We start from the raw sequence: 20,896 nt of genomic DNA, 5'->3' as shown, positions 1-20,896 counted from the left end.
ATGATAACTGATGTGAGTGCAACAGGGCGCTGAGTCATTTAGGCAGCTGACTCTGGACTTTTAGGAACAGGGACAATGGTGGTTTTCTTAAAGCAGGAAGGAACTATAGACTGAGCTAGGGAGAGATTGAATATGTCCGAGAAGACATCTGCCAGCTGGTCTGCACATGCCTTCAGAACGCGGCCAGGGATGGCATCAGGGCCAGGAGCCTTGTGTGGATTGGTCTTTTTAAAAACTTTACACACATCCGCTCTGTATATGACCATGGCTTTCCTGAGGTCGTATCTGGATTTTTGGTATTTACCCATATCGCCAGAATTGAAAGCAGCTGTCCTAGCTTTCAGTTTGGCGCGTATCTCACCATTTACCCACGGTTTCTGATTTGGATATGTGCGAACAGTAATCATGGGAACCACGTCTTCAATACATTTACAGATTTAGCCAGTAATATAGTCCGTATACAGATTGATATTATTTTCAGAAGCTTCCCGGAAGATCTGCCAGTCAGTGGTAGCAAAACAGTGATTTAGTATAAAATCTGATTCATCCGACCATCGTTGAATGGTTCTTAACGCTGGCCTCTCCTGTTTAAGCTTCTGCTTGTAAACGGGAAGTAGCAGAACAGAGGCGTGATCAGATTTGCCGAAAGGAGGTCGGGGGAGGGCTTTGTAACCATCCCGGAAGGGAGTGTAAACATTGTCCAATGTGTTTGTTTCGGGCGTCAGGCAGTCGATGTGTTGATGTAGATTAGGCATTGTTTTTTTCAAGTTCGCACCGTTGAAATCACCCGCTATGATGAATGCCCCCTCAGGATGTGTATTCTCGTGTCTGTTAAGGTGAGAGTGTAGTTCATCCAGTGCCTTTGTGTAATTTGCCTTCAGCGGAATATACACCACTGTGAGAACTACCGATGTGAAGTCCCTCGGGAGATAGAAAGGGTGACATTTTATTGTCAAATGTTCAAGATGTGTAGAGCAAGATGTTGAAATAATCTCCACGTCTGTACACCAGGAATTGTTTACCATGAAGCATACCCCGCCGCCTTTGCTCTTACCCGAATCCATTGTTCTGTCCTGACGGTGAATAGAAAATCCTCCCGGGAGAATAGCAGAGTCCGGAACAGATGGGTCAAGCCAGGTTTCAGTGAACGCCAGCATGTTGCAGTTTTTCATGTCCCGTTGGAAAGCATGCCTTGCTCTCAGTTCATCCAGTTTATTGTCCAGTGACTGAACATTAGCAAGAAGTATACTCGGGAGCGGGGCGCGATTGCTGCATTGCCTCAATCTTACCAGAACGCCTGCCTGTTTACCCCTCTTCCTACGACGCCATCTTCTTCCCAGTACAGGTACAGGTGAGACACCACAGTCCATATAGTCAGCAGTAATTAATGGTGTAGATTTAGCTGTGCCAATATTCGATCTTATGCTCATAAGTGTTTGTCGGTCATAGCTTATCACCGGGCAAGCAGTATGTGCAGTTAGCAGTACAAAAAACAACAAAAAATAAAGGAATAGACAAGGACGAATGGGAGCTCGCAGGACAGCAGCCTTCCCTGTTGGCGCCATCTTTTCTGAACCCGGCGCCATCTTTTCTAAGCCTTGTATACAACATGTATGTATGTTAAAAAAACAACACCTATGTGACTTTGAATCACTGCCATTGTATGGGCTAGTTGTAAATATGCAGACTGTCAAGATGTTTTATCACATTCTTCCTTTTTATTATTTTTTGGTTTTTTGTTCCTGTTGTTTGTACATAGTTCATAATTTCCCATTTCATATTTAATATGGAAAAGCCAATAAATAATAATAATAATAATAATAATAATAATAATTGCTTACATTTATATAGCGCTTTTCTGGACACTCCACCTTTACAGGTATTGGGGTAAAGCGCTTTACAGGTAACAATAAAGATATTGTTTAAAAAAAAGTAATCAAGCCTGGGACATTCTTGGTGGTAGGGAAGCATTTTACCACCGTACTGTTTTAGCACTGTGCGTTGGTTGGTAATGTAGTTAGGATGGACATGTCAGCATTTTTGCAAAATCACAGGTGAACAAGTCATAGAAATTAATGCAGATGTTTATGAAGAAAGTGGAATATGGTATTATTAAAACCTATATATTATATTTAGATCCATCAACAATGAATATCGTTAATGATGTTCAGAAAATATTTTTATTTTCAGCTTAAAAAACGTTACACTATTCCATATTAATACTTTTAAAAAGTACTACAAACTTTGTTTAGATAAAAAAACAACAGTAACAACCTATTCATAGAAAAAACATTATAGCTTTTTATAAAGTTTATAACCTTCTTATGGTTAGAATGAACACGTCAAAACATTGCCAAAATAACCACAGTAACTGACCGAATTAAAGACTTTGATGCAGAAAATGTTTATGAAGAAGGCTCTGCATCCTTTGCTATTATACTGAATATTGTTGTGTATTTTTATTTTAAGCTACTGCTACCAGCCCTACATGTATATACTATATATATTTATATTCCTTAATTAATATAATTCATGAGGTTCAGAGATGTTATGCTTCTGTTATTTTTATTGTCAGCTTTTAGTTACAAAATATTATCAAATATAGTATCTATATTAAAAATGATAAACAGTATGGAAACAATAAATGAAGCAATCGTTTCACTAACATCTAATGCACCACAAGTGTCACTTGGAAGCTCTCAGTGCAGAAATATTTAGAAAGGTTTACTTTTGTTTCACAGACTGTATGAAAGACTGCTCTCTCTGCTAATTAAAATTTTTAAAACACCAGTTTTATTGACATTTTACTATTATTCTTTAGGTCCTTGCATTATACCAACACCTATAGATGACCGTTACAACCTTAAAAATCCAAGGAACACTGAATATGTTGAAGAAGGCATGAAATTCAGATTTTATTGCAAAGAAAATTTTTTTTATTATGATAGCTGGAATTATTATCATTATTCAGCTAATGTCCTGTGCATTAATGGAGACATTGAATATCCAACATGTAAGTATAATTCATTTTCATTGATATTTAAAAACTGATTTGTTTTGTCAGAAATTCTACAGAATTCCGTTTCTTACACAATCTATAGTTCTCATTGATTTGACCTTTAATTAACACCGTTGTGTACTTTGTCACATATGCTAACTTTTGTTTAAAAAAGGATCATGTAAATGACTATAGAACATTAACTCGAAAACCGAAATGATGTTGCAAAAAAATGTCTTCAGTTTGTTTTCTTTGCGGATACATTGTGGAGAGTGTCAAGTTTAGAAATACATAATGTAGCGTATTCAGGTTCTTTCAGGACAAAGGACTGGTGGAGACGAGATAACTTAACCAAGCGACTGTTTTATTCTTTTATCGAAACCATACAAATCCAAACACAGGATATACACACACATGAGGTGACTGACAGTACAGGTACACATCTTTAGGGTAGTAATTACTTAACAACAGGCTATACACTATTATTGCTACACAGGACACTAGAACTACTATGACATTATTTACACATGTAGGGTCAGCTGCTGGTCATCGTGCTGACCCTCGGACTCTCCCCGGCTACAACTCCCAGCATGCCCAGCAATACTATGAGCGCCTAGGGGCGCATCCTCCTCACCACTGGGCGAGGGCGTTACAATAATTACAATGGGCCCGATAAACAGTACTTTCATAAAGTTCACAATTTTGTGCTTAATTCAAAATGTGTAAAATTAATTAATTGGTTTTGTTTCTGGGACTTAATAACCGGTTTGAGAAATTGTGTCTTCAGTTCCCCTTTAATGAGGCTGATCTAATTTGATAGTATCTGAGGAACATCGCAAGCCAAGGCATCCCTACTTGCCAAACAAGTGGGCTGCACACCTATTTTTTAATCCCTTCATGCTGATTGTAAGACTTGCCCAAGTGTATAGCAGGAGTTTGCATAGTAAGCTCTCATTTCCTTGAACAGACCATCAAAAAAAACAATAAAAATTAGCTTTGATTTAACAACTTACTTCTTGTCACCTTGTGATTAGGAGGCATGCCTCAAGTGATAGTGACATTTTGTGAATTTAAGTATGAGGCTTCTCTGAAATCTCAGGTACAGTTTCTGCTTTATATATCGTCAGGAAAACTGCATAAATCACTCCCCGTTATCCATTCAAAAAACTGTTTACACCTCTAAAGGTCCTTAAGGTTCATCGCATCCCTGACCAAATCCTGGAAGCACAGGTAGAAGACAGGACTGTATTCCTAAGCAGGACACCGGTCCATAACAGGGCATGCATGCTTGCACACAAGGTCGGGTATACTTGAGAGACAGCAGTTAACCTTACCAAGCATATCTTGGGAGGCTTTTGAGAAAATCAGATCACCCCCCGCAAACCCTAACAAACACCAGGAGAACATACAGTTCACTCCACACAGAAGACACTCAATCAAACCTGGGCCCCAGTAATTACAGAATGAGTCAGCAGGCCTAACTAGCACAACATTATGCTGCCCATACTTTCTATTATTAAATGGATCATGAAAAGCTGAATGTACTTACAGAAAAGCGTTGCTTATCAGTACTTGTACTGGGATTGTGTAAAAATGTATGAAGTAACCAATGAAGTTTGTGAATTTATCATGGACTGAATATGATCTGTGGACCACAGGTTAGGAACCGCTGTTCTCCTTTACAGTAGAAAAGAAACATAAAAATGAGATGTAAGCAGCATTGAAAACAACATTATGAAATTGATCAAATTGCTGATGTCATTTAGACTCCTATTATTGAATTTGAGTAATTTCATTAAGGTTGATTTTATTTTCTATAGGAAAACAAAGTAGAAAATATCTGTACCTTACATTATTTTAGATCAACTTTGTGCGTGTTAAATTAGAGTTACTGGAAGGAGACATTTTAGCATATAAAAGGAAATTATTGGGTTAACACATAAGGTCTTGTCATTCACAAGATCTTATTAATGTTAGATACTCAATAATTAAATCATGCATCATTTAAAATTAAGTCATTATGCATATGAGAAGAATCAGATGGTACAATTGAAATCAAACAATGGGAAATTCATTGTTAAAATGATGTTTGTTTTCTTATGCATACAGGTGAAAGATACAGGACATATTGAGGTATTGAAGAACTGGTGAGTGTTGCTTTTACTTTTGTTTAATAAATACCTGTTCAGTTTTCAACATTTTCACTAGTATTTACTTTATAAAATTGTTCTTTTTTCAACACACTTGACTGTCCCATCTTATTAAGACTCTTAAGTGAAAGCCCTGCATTGAGAATATGAGCATATTTGATTATGATGCAGTTTTGGCCCACGACCCTGCACATGTGAATCTATTGTGCCACACATTGCAAATAATATCAAATAATTTAAATTAATAATTCAAAATGTATTTAATTAAAAGTGGATAAACAATAAATTAAGATAAAAGTATTATCAGGTTAGAGTTGCTTGTCTCTTTGTTTAGCTGCAAGATGGAGGCAAGGGTGGTAGAATATCCAACAATGAAATAACTTGAAAAATGTTTAATACATTGTGTACTGCACCCTCTATAAGTATTAGGACAGCAAGAAAAAAACAGTTTCCCTTTAAAGTCATATTTGTGATTATGAGATTAATATGAATGATAAGCGTAATATAATACAGTATATGTTTTATTTTTTCATTAAAGTCCATGATGTGATCTTCACCATGCTTCACAGATGTCAAAGCCTAGAATGCATAACCACCTCTGGAACTGTCTCACTCATCTTTATAGATGATGTAACTTATGCTTGCTGCAACAGGAAGAGTTCTGATATTTACAGAAATATTTTGCCTGTACAGTATATGTAGGAGAAAATACTTCTCATATTTTTTCCTTAATAATCCATACCATACCCAACCAAGCACCATGGAAATATTCCAAAATATATGATTAATTCAACCAAAGAATTCATCAGGAGAAAAAGAGGATTAAGGAGTAGCCAATGAAGTAAAGACACTGCATGTTATTCCAAATGAACACACATTTTACATATTGAAAAATATCACCCCTAATCTAGGCTAGAACTCAAACTGTCTGCAGCAAAGTCTTTGAAAAGAGCCTTCAATGATTATCTAAAGCAGTGGTTCTCAAACTGTGGTACGCGTACCGGCAGTGGTATGTGGCGTGCCGCCAGGTGGTACGCCAAATGACCCTGGAATTGTGTTGTGTGCGCTGAAAAAATCGGGACAGGTTTTCATATTTTGTATTTTTATACGTGTCGAATACGCAGCCTACGTACTACGATACAGTGCGCGCTAATACTTCAGTGGACACAAGAGATACTCTGTAATTCTATACCACTCTATAGGAATGCGTGCTACGGATGCAAGTGACCAATTGTATTTAAAAAAGCTACTGTATCTCCAGCAAATAGGGAGAAAGGAGAATGTGCGTGATTTTGGAACAATGCCAACGTTGTAAACACAGGAATGCATAGAAATGCGTGCTATGAACGCTGATAATCTTGTGAGCACAGGAAAGTGTGAAAAATAACAGAAAAATATTTAAGAACTGTTCTAAGTTAATTTGAGAAAAATACACCGAGCGTCTCTGTGTTTCTCTCCCATGCGCATAAAATAAATACTTAAAATAAACACTGAAATAAAAACGGAAACGTGGAAAAATGCACGCTTGCGGATTGCTAAAGCAGGTAAGCCCCACACTATTATGTGTGGAGAAAAAGCTACTGAACAGCTCGACCTGCTGCCCCCCCCGAAAGACACAGTCATTCATAGAATTATTGAAATGAAGGATTATATCAAAAGTACGCTGACAGCGCGCGTTAAGATGAGCAGATGTTTTTCACTGCAATTAGATGAGTCTGTAGTCGATTTGGCCAATTTGCTCGTTTACCTTAGATACGAGTTTGAGGGCATGTCCCATGAAGACTTTCTGTTCTGTAAACCGCTACCAACAGGAACTACAGGAGAGCACGTATTTCAGCTTCTGAATGAATTTATCGAAGAGAATGGCATCGACTGGATAAAATGTGTCGGAGTTTGTACAGACGGTGCTAGAGCAATGACAAGCCGACACAGCGGTGTAGTTGCACGAATTAGAGAGGTTGCTCCAGAAATTAATGGTTTCATTGCAACATCCACCGCGAGACCTTTGCCGTCAAGAAAATGCCTGACGATTTAAAATCTGTTAGACTGTTGTGAATTGTATCAAGGCTCGAAAAATTAATTCACATCTGCTTTGCTCAACTAAACAGGCTCACCCCTCTCACTGAAATGGTGCTTTTTTATTTTTTTGTGTTGTTTTTTTTCTGTAAAACACTTTGAGAAGCCACATTTTAATATATCAAACAAAGTTTATTATTATAATATTTATTATATGTATGTGTGAGTGTGTGTGCACATGCGCTCATGTTGGTCATTGATAATTTCTGGGGTTCCTATGAGATGATGACTTGTAGGTGGTACTTGGATGCTTTGGTTGGATTAGGGGTGGTACTTGGTCCAAAAAGTTTGAGAACCACTGATCTAAAGACTTCAGTCTAAAGACTTTAGTGAATTCAGTGGGATGCACCCTTCATGCAGTTCTTGCCTCAATAGGATCTGCAGCCATACACAGTACTAACTTATTCTGAAATTTACCAAAAGTGACTATATCTTAATACTCTTAATTGAAATCAAATCACGGGATTAAACTGAAGGTATGTTGTTCTAATATGATGAAACATATGACTTACCCAAAAAACGGTATATGTGCCATTCATATTATTATCATGATCACAAGTACAAATAAGTTAACTGTAAAATAAACAGTTTTGACATTGCTGTTCAAGTACTTGTAGAGGGCACTGTATGTAAGAATTTTCAACTGATCGATATTGCTACCATTCTACTTGAAATAGATTCCTTGCTGCTCTACTGTTGAGCTGATGCAACTTTGCTGGTTTAACAGCACAATGGAAGAATATGTACAGTATGGTATTAAACATCTTAATTTTATTATTATCATTAATAATTATTTATTTGAAAGCATAAGTATAAACCTTAGTTCTCCATATATTAAATATTGTACTAGTTCAGCATTTTTTCTTTTACAGGTGTGGGATATGGATATGACTACTCCACTAAGAATCTAAAAATCATGTGACATCTGGAAATCTTTCTTGCTTTGCCTGGATACAGTGATTTTACTCTGATTATTTCGAAACATGTTTTTATTATTTACTGTAATTCTGAAATACACCTCTTTACTCATGGTTATTGGACATTTGATTTAACAGCTGTATCTTTTCAAATATATTTTCAAAAAACAAAAACTAATTTCCTATGCTATTTTAAAGTTTATTTTTTCATTTGATGCTGAGTAATATTTCTTTACAATAATAATCTTGATCTTTTATGGAAGATGTCTCCTCTTCTGCATGAAAATTTGTAACGACAAACTTGGACTCAAACAATATATTTAGTTCTATACACGTATTGGTCATATTGACAGCCGAACAAAGCATTTTCAAGCCAAAGGTATAATTGCATCTCTTACGTGGTAGAATTGTAGTGATCTGGAACTGCAGTTGAAAAATAATCCAAGGTCATGGTATAAAAACAAGCTGGGAGCCACAGTCAAAGCCTAAACAAACAATGTGCCAAAGAAAATCAAAAACAAGGTTATACCAAACACATTCCCAAAACCAGAAACAAAACACAGTCAAAGGGGAAATCCAAGTATGAAGTTGAAACCAAGAAATTTCAGTAACAAGGTGAGTGTACACAAACAAACACCAGGATCAATGAGACTGGGCATGCACATGTCATAGATGCTGGCCTTAAATAACCCAGTTAAGGACCAATGGTATTGATTTCCATGCTGATCTGGTCATCACGGCATCAGGTTGAGTGACAGGTCAGCTGGTAGTAATGGTAGTGTAACAGTATTTTGGCCAGACCAAGCATGACAAAAGGTTGCTGTAATTTTTAGTAACAATTTGCAGCTGCATTGACATACAGTATATAGTAATGCTTAAATACTCTGTAGTTCCAAAAAAAGGAAGTACACTTTCTGGTCACCACCAGGTGAGGAAACAACACATCTCTAAATATTGGGACTCTTACAATATAAAGTGAATGGATAAAACAGTAGACCCCAACATGGGCAATTGTCCCTTCAGGACTACAGATGAAGTCTTGTGGAAAAGATCTCAGGAGCAGTGGACACTACCATCATGCTATGAATAAAATAGAAAGCAGTGCTAGTTTATCTCTCTGTGTCCTGAGGATTGCCATCTGCCTGGGCCACTGTCAACCTCATGTAGTGTGCAGTTAGACAAGCTACTTTACTTGGAAGTAGCTTCACTTAGGTAAGTGTAAGAAGCCGACTATTATATAAATACAGGGACACTCTATAAGCCAATCCAGAATATTATAGAATCAAAAGGAAATCTCCTTCTTTAAAGCCCTTAATACACACATTTTTCAAATACAGTATACGTATCCTATTTCTTTCACAGTCTTTATTTTCTTACTATCCAACTTCAATGAGGAAAACAGCTCTAATGCAATGAAAGGTTCTTGAAACCAAAAGCCTAGAACTGTTCTGCAATTTTATACCATTTTATACCACAAAACACCTCATATTTGCCAACAACTTGCTTCATAACCCAGAAAATAATCTAACAATCCTTATTTTGCTCACTGGAAAATGCAGCTTCTTCCTCCCTTTTCCAGTGGAAAGACTCCAGTCTTTATCAAATAAGCTTACAGTGCCATAACGCTGTAAAGGTGTGGGGTGTGTGCAACTGTAGTGGCTGTGGACCATGCCTCCTCCGTCCTGCCTATACTGCACCGGTTTCTGAGGAGATAATATAAATGTACACATAGCACCTGAATGCAATGAGAAATCAGTCTGCAGCAGGTGATACAGATTATGTAAGTCCTGTCCAGCCTCCTTAGGAGTCCTGCATTATGTTGTCAGGCCTTCTTATGCCCTGTGCCAACTACCAGCAGTTTCCCAGTGGAATTCTCCCTGCCTTCATCTTTCCCATCTGCTCGTGCTTCACTGGGCCTGCCTGAGCTTTCCCTGTTGCCTGCCTGTGTCCTGACCCACCAAGATTCCACCTTGGGAGCCCATCCTTTGCTGTGCTTTCCTCCACAGCTGCCAGCTCTGGTAGTCTTCCCCTTTCTGCACTCCAGCCCTGTGTTCTGCCAGCCACACAGTCCAGCGCTGCACTTTCCACAGGATTCTGCTGCTTCAGCCTGCCAGCTTTCCTGCATTTCCTGTGTAGTGCATGGGACTTTCCAATGGACCTGGACTTCAGTGGGCACCTCCCCATTCTTCCCTGACAGTGAGTGCTTGGCCTGGTCTCTGGAGGAGTACCCACTGTGAAGAACATGTGCACTGCTCAGTGCAATACCTGGTACATCTCCCGAAGGTCTTCCCCGATTACATGCACCCTGTCCTGCCTGGCTCCAGGTGCAGAATGGCCAGACATCCCTGGTCTCGCTTTCTGCACGGCCCTGTGAAGCAGAGTCCATTCTGAAGTGTGCCATCCACTACCCTTGGACTGTGACGCCCTTGCTCTTGGGTCCTGACACTTCCTTGCCTGCCCAAGCCATTCTGGTGGGCGGCGCGGAATAACATATAGAGGGTAAATTTTTCTTAATGTTCTTGGCCCAAAACACAATCACCAGAAACACAAAACTCTGGAGATTCCATCAACACTACTAGTACGCTGGGCAAACGTTCCGAGGTCAAATTCTTCCAGCACAGGGGTACCTTTAAAGCGGAGATGACGGCACCGAATTTTTTTGGCGCGCCTTCTCTTTAAAGCCCTGGCCAAATATGAAGACAGTACGTACAGTTATAATTCAAACGGAATTAAAAACTACACATCCCAGTTACCATGGTGGTGCTTGTGATCATTGCGTTTAACCAACGAAACAGATTAGATTTATGAGCAATCTAATTTCTTGTTCATTTAAAACAGTGAAATGTCAGCTGCAAAAGATCGCACCAGAAACAGCACTCTCTCTGCCTGTCATAGACGTTCAGGAAAGGGTGAATGAAGTCGTGTCAAGTACAATACTTCTGTGATCAATAATAACAGTTGTAGGACAAGAAACAAAAGATAGTGAAAACTTTTTAAGGCTAAAACTCAAATTCATTCTACAAATTAAGGCAAATGAAAATTCAGGACGTTAAAGTGCTAGAGGTGTAAAAAATACAAAAATGCACATGAGCAAAAAGTTTTAGAAATGGAGCAGGTGTTGCTTTGAAATAAGCAAACAGAAAAAAAGACATGACTATAGTGCAGAAGAGGGATGCAGGAACACTTGCTTAGATATACAAAAAAATCACAAAAAGGTGTATGTTACAAAAGAACATGCAAACATGTTCATCATGTACATGAACATGTACATCAATTTCCCTTCGCGATCAATAAAGTCTTATCTATAAACATGAAACAGAGTGAGGAAGCAGAAAATTAGCATGCATAAAAAACAGCAATTCTGTCAGTGAGCCCTAAATGAATTAATAGCAACCATGGTTTCATGGAGGGCTTCTCAGATAGTTGGGCATTAGGGTAGATTGCCAGGTGAAAGGATTTGTAAACAGATTTTGTTAAAGCAAGTCAGTTTTTTCACCAACACATAAAAGACATTTTTCCAAGAAAGTTTAGCCTTTGTCACTAATGAAACCACTAAATAAAGACATAAATATAGAAATCTTAAGATTTTTTTATTCAGTGTTGGTAGCAGGATGAACTGTCAGGTTGAGCTAAGTGTATATTTTGTCGCAGAGGTGCTGCAAGATGTTAACAGTGAAAAAAGATATTTAGAAGTTATTTCAAGAAGAAAATTTTCAGAATAATTGCAAATCTAGCAGGATAGAGAAAGCACAGAAAACAGGCAGTTAGACTGATCAGATTAGTATGAAAAGTCATTTAGCAAAGGGAATGAGAAGAGTGACAAACTAGTATACTTTAGATCTTTTTTTCAGAACCAGGGAAAATCTGATCATGTTTCTCTATAACAATAATAAAAAACTTTATTTATATATCACCTTTAAAAGTGGCATCTCAAAGCAATACAGTAGATGTAAAAACAGATAAAAAGACCACAGATTACAAAGTAAATACATATAAGAAAGACAAGCAGTTAGAGGTGCTACCAAAATTAGAAAATGAAGCAGATACAGACACTAAGTCTTCTGAAGGGAAAGGTTCGGAGGTTAGATTTATATGCACTCAGGGTACATGACTGATATCACTGGGAATACAAATTGAGAGCCCTGGGGTGCAGCTAGAGAAGACCCTGTCACCCACTGAATGTAGATATTCTTGAGGACACCTAGAAGACCAGAGTCAGACGGACAAAGATGGGGAGTAGACAGATAATAAGCCAATGCTGTAGGTACTGAATGAGGATGAGGATTTTGAAGTTGACTCGAAACCTGATAGGTAACCAGTGCAAGGACTTGAAAACATGTGTAATGCATCCCTGATAGGATTCTCGCTGTTATATTCTGAACATATTGAAGATTGGTCAGTGTGGATTTAATTTCCCCAGTGAACAGGGTGTGCATTTATTAATTCTAGATTTCTCTAGATTTTTCTAGATTTTCTTGATTTCTCTAGTTCCCTTTAAAATAAACTATTATTCCACAATGCAGAGTATTACATGGCCAGTATTTACACATGATATGTGTGATTTAAAGAAATTAACACAAGCAGCTTTTGGAGATTTAAGTGTTGGCTGAGTTATTGCAGGATAAAAGACTAGAGATGTTGGCAAGAAGAAGATAATTTTGGGAAAGCTGAGGAATACACTGATAACAAGAACACTTCCTAATGGGGTTAGGCATACTTTTGATGAAGATGATGAAGTTAACAGACTGTATGTTTACATAGATACTGAAATGAGGATTGTATTTTAGATTTTGTGTAGTTGCTAGCATTGAACTGTGTGTTGGATGCACATGAATTGAAGGAATGGGCAAACCTAAACCTCGGTTTACGGTCAACCTGGTATCAGTGAATCCTGGACAAATTAGACTCTGAATTGATACAATGCCTGTAGTTTAATTGTATTACCACTTCATTGAAATATATGACTGTAGAACGTTGTATGAACGTTGTTAGAATGTCATGCTCATTGACAGGTGGGTGCAAATGACATGCCTTTATGATAAATAAGCATATGTTTGCTTGTTACTTTTTCACCAGTAAAACAGATTGCAACATGTTTGTTCTTAAATTTTCCCTTTATGAGTCCTTTTATGATTCTTAGATTTCTACACACTAATATGCTTCTCCTAAACTATGCGTGAGGGAAGGACCTAAGATTAGAGGAATAGCATGTAGAAAACAGTGAATTTGAGTTTCTCCAGATAGGAAATACTGTACATCCTCACCATTTCTAAGTGAAAAAGGCCAATTAGGTGCTTTATTAGTTTGGCAGTGTGGGATCATTAATTATTTAGTAGGACATCCCAATCAGAAAGAGATTGTCCCAATGAAACAGAAAATTAAAATCCTGACACAATACCAAGATTTGTCTAAAAGTCAAAGAAAACAGTCAAATAGTCTAAAAAAAAATTAGTCACAATTATTTTGCATGGTTTGTTTTTGCTATTGCTTTTTCTGTTCTATAATTTTTTGTGTATGGAGCATTGTGAAATAACTATAAAGTATATGCATGAGAAATCAGATATTTTTCACATTGTTTATATTATTATAAAATTCACACCACCACTTTGATGAGGGTAACATAGGCCAAAAGGCACCAGAAAAGAAAATATCAATTCTAACAAAGGCAAGATGTAGAACCCCTGCAATGCAAAGATACTTTTATTAGTGCAATATATAGTGAGGGGGAAATAAAAACCAATAGGCACTTTGTATCTCAGCTTACACTGCTCTTCAACTTCTCTCTCTCATCAAACAAGACCCCCATCTACAGTATATCTCCTCCCCCTCATATCTCCTCAGTGGTGCAAACCATTGATGGTCTTTCTCACAATAATTATAAAAATGGCCATTTTACAGTTTCCTTAATCTATGCATAACATCTCAAACATACTATTTTTTATACATTTAAACAAAATTTTGCTACATTTGACTTTAATGCATAATTTACTTTTACTAGGGATTAGCTGGTCTCTCCATCTCTGGAAAGCATTTTCCATATGGCACAACGAGGATACCTGTTTTGACTCTGTTCTGATTTTTCAGGTTCTTCAAGTAGGAGACAGTATCGTTGCATCTGTTATTGTGTAGAAAATATTTATAAGGATTTTAAAGAACTTTTGAATCACTGTTCCTTAACTTTGTGTCTTATGTTAACATGTGTGTCCATCTACAAAGCAATACAGCAAAAGGGAAGTATTGTTTTATTGTACAATATGTGTATGTTAACCATTATCTAAACAGTGTTTCTGTTTTATAATATACTGGTGACTGTGGGAAAGAGCCTGCTTTGTCGCAATAAAGTAAAACGGCTTCAAATTTTATCAAGAAAACACATTGATTACTAAAACATTGACATTATTACCCAATTTAAAAATTTAAAGCCAGCAACAAATCTAAACGTGTTTGTGGATCAAAGTCAAATCATTCACCTTGCCCATTTAAACAAAGGAATTAGCATAAATAACTCCTCTAGGAAATAATTGACTCAAAAGAATAAAATCTCCTTCATTTACTCTTATATTTCAATGTTTAAATTCATTAGAGGAAGACATTTTAGTAAGACTGGCATTATACAGATATTTAAACATTTGCTTGTTTACTTAATTTTTACTGGATATTAAACGTACTTACAAATAATATGACTGAGTAAATATTTTTATTATGCAGGCACTTTATCTATAAAGAATAAAATTTTGACATCCAGTGTACACAGCATTGTTAAATCATGAGAGGGTGAGTTTGAAAAAGATCAGCAATCTTCCTCTGAAAGTTAAAATTAACTGCAGCATGGTGGCGCAGTGGTTAGCACCTCTCAGCACTGGGGCCCTGGGTTTAGTTCCTGGGATGTTATTTGAGTGGAGTTTGTATGTTTTCCGGTGTTCTCATGGGTTTCCTCCCACGGTCCAGTTCCCCCTGCCTTATTCCTGCTGCTTCCTCGGATAGGCTCTGGTTTCCCTGCGACCCAGAAATGGAAAAGCGCTTAGAAAATGGATTGACGTATGGATGAGAAGTGTGCACTGAGCTAAAGCTCACATAGTGCATTTCTTCTTAGTGTTCCTACATTTTCCATGTATGACAGACAAGTAATGATATGTGAAACTTTTCCATGGATAAAATAGAACAGAATAGCTTTAGCCCCACCATGACCCTGAATTGGATAAAGCAGTTAGACAATGGGTGGATGGAGCACAGTTTATACTTGGGGAGTCTCACAGTTGTCACTAGAACATTGGTATTCATTGGTAAAGTCATATAAAAAAGTGAAGGGAGGAAAAACAAGTTATACCTAATGTAAATTTATATTCATATATACAGGTAACAGGTAACGGTTTATGCTTAAAATCACTATGAAAAGTATTTTTCCAGGAAAAGTACATGCATTAATACATACAGTAATTATAGGTTTAGTTACTCAGAGAGTAGAACATAATGTCAGATATTAAACAGTTAAATTTTTATCTTTTTGCCCTTTGATCAATGTGTTTATACTGTATATCATTGAAAGAGGAATCTATTTAAACAAAACAGAAAATGTTGTGACATTCAGTGTGGTTAAGAGTCGCAAAGTAACTAAAATGGCACTTTCACACATTGTTGTGTTTTTTCTTATTTCGAGTTATACTGATGTTTTAACGGAAACTTCAGGTAAGTGATTCTAGTTTTTCTGTTACTAATTCTACTTCTTGACTCTTTAGCCTTTTATGGGAGTTTCATATTAGATCAAAAAGATAAATGAAGATCATATTGTTCCAGCAGGTACACAGAATCTCGTGGTCTTGTGGTGACAAGAATCTTTATACATTTTGTCGATCATAAAGGTATAGGTTTCAGCAATATATTTTTAATAGGACACTATTTTTCTCACAACGCTCAATTAGAAAATTTTCTGGCTTTATTCTGCCAAACAAATGCCATACTTTTACATTTGTTAACCTATAAATGAATGCCACATTCAGAGATACAAATTTAATAGTTTCGAACATAGTTTCATTAGGAATAACAACACCCAATGAAGTTTTAAGTGTACGAAAATGTTCCTTGAGTGTTTTAATCACAGAAAAATTGAAATGACCAAGGTGGAGGAGATGAAAGACAGATGCAATAGAGAAATGTGTGGGCTTATGTATAGGAGTTATAATTTTTGTAACATGAGGATTGATCATGATTTAGGACAACTAAGATTGATTAAACATGGCTGTGGTTATCCCTCTCAATCTTTTTTTCTTTTACTCCATTTAAAACTTTGACAAAAGAAAAGTCAAGAAAAGAATACCAATCCAGTTAATTCTGATTTTTTTCCCTCTTTTCTACACTTCAGTTTCCCTTTTGTATGACAAAGATATCAGATTTTGTGCCATAGAATTACAGTTTCATACAATACAAAGCTTGTATGAACATCAGATATGTGGTAAGATAGAAACATAGAAACCTATGGTACAAGGTTTAGAAATAAAATAAACATTTTTAAACAAAAACAGATGACTACTGTATTACACAGAATGTCAAGACTTAACTAAGATGATGGCGAAAAAGGACATGAGAAAACTGCTATTTTAATAACATGTGAATAGTATCCTAAGCCTTGCACCTCAAATACAGTGTCAACACAACAAAGGGAGCAAGCATAAAAATGTAGCTACTCAATTATAGGTCTACCTTATGAAGTTTATCATAGAATGAAAGTGGTAGTTCTCATCACTGCTTCTTTTATATTTATATGAATTAAGAGAAGCACTCCTCCTGCTCCCCATGTATTTATTTTGTATCTCCACACAGGTTCAGGTAAAATTTCCCTTCCCCTTATGTAAAATCTGTAATCACTTTGTTAAATTCCCACACACACAACCCCAAGTATTGGTTCAACCATTCTTATGGTTCTTATGACTTTCATTCAATGGGGCAACTAAAGCCAATTCATTCAAATTACATCTTATTTAGCATTTGTCCAAATTGCTAAAGGAAAGTTTGGGGCTCAAAACAATCAAAACCATGCACAAAAAATTAGAAACAACATTTTGTTAATATTTGTCTGACTCAATGATGCAATTTTAAAACCACAGATTTGTAATACTGTAATAATATTGCACCCAGAAAATATATCTTATATAGTTGTTAGTTTTTAGGTTTTATTTTGGAAAAAAATGATATGATGCACCCATTTTTAAATGGCAGAACACTAAATGAGAAAGAGACTAACCACAATTTAAAACGTCTTAGATGTGTTTGTAACTGAGGCTGTAAACTTGTTGACAAAACTCGTTCAAGCTTCACTAAAACAGGCTGGAGTCTACAACTACAATGCTAAGGTAAATATTATCAATATATTATAAACAATGCCTTGCAAACATATTTAGAACTGCACGCAGTTTTCACATTTTTTTCCTTAAATCTTGCAATAATGACACATTGAATTAACGATTAATACTTGATTAATATTAATATTTGAATTTGATTAATATTCTGTTTAAATCCATAGAAGCCCTTAGGCTGGCTTTACACCAATTAGTGGATGAAGATCAATTGAGATGTAACCTGTACAGTCACATGGTCAAAAAGAAAAAAGAAGACTGGCTATAAAAACTGTTTAATTCATTATTGCTTAATACAAAACTATTTTTGTGAAAGGTGTGATTTCATTGGGGTTTTGTTTCATAAAATACAGAAAATACAGTATTTTCTTTCACAAAGCCAAGTTGTATTGCCAGCACATTTTTATTTTTCTGCAACAATTTCTTACAGTTTCATTTTTGCTAACATTTATTCCTTTTCTTTAGTAGAGCAAGAACTAAACCCGTGCACTAAACCCGAATTACCCCATGGATATTTTTCTCCAAAGAAAGAGGTTTATGACAGTGGAAGCACTGTTTATTATGCCTGCAGTCCAAAATATAAACCCTTAACAGAAGGGTGGTGGGGAACAACTCAATGCATCAATGGCCAATGGTCAGACTCTCCACAGTGCATATGTAAGCAAATACAGTATGTCTTTAATGTCATGAAGTCTTGACCTATATTTTCTTTTTTTATTCTTATATATATCTACCGATGCTCTCCTTAGTCAATAGTTGTAATGATTATTGCTGTTGGTCAGGAAATCAATGTCATCAGATGGAACCCAACTTTCATCAGGCGTTTCAACCTTTATCCATAACCAGTCAGTGCTCATCTCCTCTTGGCCTCCAGCTTAACTCCACTATCCGCTACCTGGCTAGGAATTGCTGTCTTTCTGTTCCTCCCAATCAGCCCAAAAGCTGTCAGCATTGTCCATCCTGATTGTGCAGGGAATCCTCTGCATACACCCTTTCCCTCGGCCCTCTTGTACCACATATTCATATTTGACACGTTTCCCCTCAAAAGCCTCCTCACATCTTTTCTCCCATGTTACCTCATGAGGAAGATCTTCCTCGCCTCTGGGGACCATATAACCACATCTGGCCTTAGAGATGTTTGTACAAAGTTAGGGAAAAAGCAGCCTTTTTCCAAGTTCAACTCTCATGTCCCATCCAGTATAGAATCCTTGACTTTCCTTGACCTTGTCCACTTCTCACCCTCCCCTACAAATGTAACTACATTTTTAGATCCTCCATGAGCTTGCAGATTCTTCCATCTCTCTTTCTCAAGGCTCTTGTCATGGCGCAATCTGTACCTCTCTTGGGAAAGTGCTACTCTGTGCCATGGCACTCCTCTCTTCACAAAGCCTGCGTAGTGGGTCATCCCTCATACAATACTTGTGCAGATTTGTTGGTGATGGGAGAGTGTCGCAGACTGCCCCCAGCAGGCAAGAGATGCATAAGCCCTTCAACCTCCACAATTCTGCCCAAGTTAATCTTTTTTTCAGGAATATTACACTTTGTACATACCCCCTGCACTTCCACCTTCACTGCTCTGGACCTTTGGCTCTCCTCCTCCCAAGTCCTCACATCTTCCTGTACCATACCTCTCCTCCCTTTTAAGCTGGCTTTTTAGCATTGCTGGAAGTATGTTCCCAGGCCTTGCCTTCCAATAAATAAGTTCCTAATGATGTCCTGAAGTTTTAATGTGCTCTCTGCTTGGGTCATAGAGTCCACAGCAGCCCCTTCCTTCCTGATCTGATAAAAACGTTGCATTTTGCCACCTTGATTTCTTCTACAATGGAAGACAGGGGAAATTGCAGCTGTCCTGATCTCACCAAATAACACACTTATGTAAACACACTGATGTGAATGTTGGAGGGATTCCCAGCAGCTTTCAGAGATAGTTCAGGTGGGTACCTGTGTCAGCATGCATAGACTGCAAAGGAACAAGTAATAGGTTTATTCCATGCTGAAAAAGCGATACATTGATGACTGCGTCGGTGCCGCCACATGCTCAAACGACCAGCTTGAGTGCTTCCTGCATCATTTCACCAACTTCCACCTGTCCCTCAAATATACGGTTAACATATCTTCTACTACTCTTCCGTTTCTAGACATCAACTTCTCCATCAACTACCCCCGACTCTCCACTTCGGTTTATTACAAACCCATGGATTCACACAGCTATCTCCTGTATAGCTCATTTCACCCCAAACACACTAAAAACTCTCTCCCTTTTTCACAGTTCCTTCGGCTACAACGATTATGCACCGACGACATCGACTTCCAAAACCAAGCCCTGAAAATGTTCTCCTTTTTCATCAACAGAGGATACCCCAGCAGTGTTATTGAGCCAAAAACACCGCTCGGACCATCAACTCAATCAGGAACCCCCACCGTAACAACTGCATTCCTTTGGTGCTTCCCTACCACCCCAACACACGTCCTATCCCCAGGACTATTAACAACAACTTTTCCATCCTACAGGATGATCCCTCCATTGGGGCCCTCTTTTCTGACCACCCCATCATCTCATATCGCTGATCACCTAATCTGTGCAACCTTCTTGTTCACAGCTCCCTTGACCGCCCTCAGCAACCATCCACACCAGGCACTTTCCCTTGCAACAGAGCTTGCTGCATCACCTACAAGAACACATCTAACACCACACTCATTCAAGGCCCCTCAGGACAATTCCTGATCACCCAGATGGCATCTTGTACCTCCAGCAACCTTATTTACTGTATCTCTTACAGTAAATGCCAAGCTATCTACATTGGAGAAACAGGAAGGAGAATCGGAGACCGCTTCAGAAAACATGTCAGGGTTGTGAAGATTAAAGATCTCTCCAAGCCCATTGTTTCTCATTTCACCTCTGACGGCCATGACCACTCTAATCTCTCCATCTGTGTTCTCAAAGACGGTTTTCCGAACTCATACATGAGAAAGACTACAGAAACCAAAATTATCCTGCAGCTAGGATCACACCTTCCCCCTTCTCTTAACAACAGACTAATTTTCTTCTAAATTTTCTCCATTCATTGGAAGTTTCATTTCATACTTCTCTACACCTATTCTGACTTCACACCTCTTGATTGGCCTCTCTTTCTGTCCCCTGCTCCCGCCTCTCGCTCCTCCTCTCTCCCAGCCTTTGTTCTCCCGCTACATTACCTTTGCTTACTGCCTTGTCTTTCTCACACCTGAAGAAGGCTCCACGGCCAAAATGTTTTTTTTCTTCTTTTTTTTCAGCATGGAATAAACCTATTACTTGTTCCACTTTCAGAGATGCTTGTTGATCTTTTTCTCCACTCCTTTCACCATTGTCAGGGGTACTCATACACTGTTAGCAACAATAGGAGTCTAGACAGTAGCCCATGTTGA

The 20,896-nt window shown here is 37.7% G+C and overlaps 1 protein-coding gene across 8 annotated transcripts in view; it reads left to right on the top strand.

Annotated features, from left to right (window-relative positions):
- The window catches only part of LOC148652003 (complement factor H-like), a 73,761-nt gene that overhangs the window by 29,944 nt on the left and 22,921 nt on the right, over positions 1-20,896 (top strand). Inside the window, exons 17-19 of one of the 8 annotated variants that reach the window (XM_088598448.1) lie at positions 2,822-3,013; positions 5,108-5,145; positions 8,097-8,315. The exons of 4 other annotated variants lie outside the window; for them this stretch is intronic. In XM_088598448.1, coding sequence (XP_088454574.1) covers positions 2,822-3,013; positions 5,108-5,130 — 215 coding nt within the window. In that variant the 3' untranslated portion in view covers positions 5,131-5,145; positions 8,097-8,315. Of the gene's footprint in view, positions 1-2,821; positions 3,014-5,107; positions 5,146-5,240; positions 5,449-8,096; positions 8,316-20,896 lie in introns of those variants that run through there. 3 more of the 8 variants (XM_088598449.1, XM_088598454.1, XM_088598455.1) reach the window with 3 other exon arrangements.

Source organism: Lepisosteus platostomus, chromosome 11 (genome assembly GCF_059453375.1).
Source record: "Lepisosteus platostomus isolate fLepPlt1 chromosome 11, fLepPlt1.hap1, whole genome shotgun sequence".
Taxonomy (NCBI): Eukaryota; Metazoa; Chordata; class Actinopteri; order Semionotiformes; family Lepisosteidae; genus Lepisosteus; species Lepisosteus platostomus.
The sequence above is the reverse complement of the archived record's forward strand: the minus strand, read 5'-3'. Positions and strand labels throughout refer to the sequence as shown.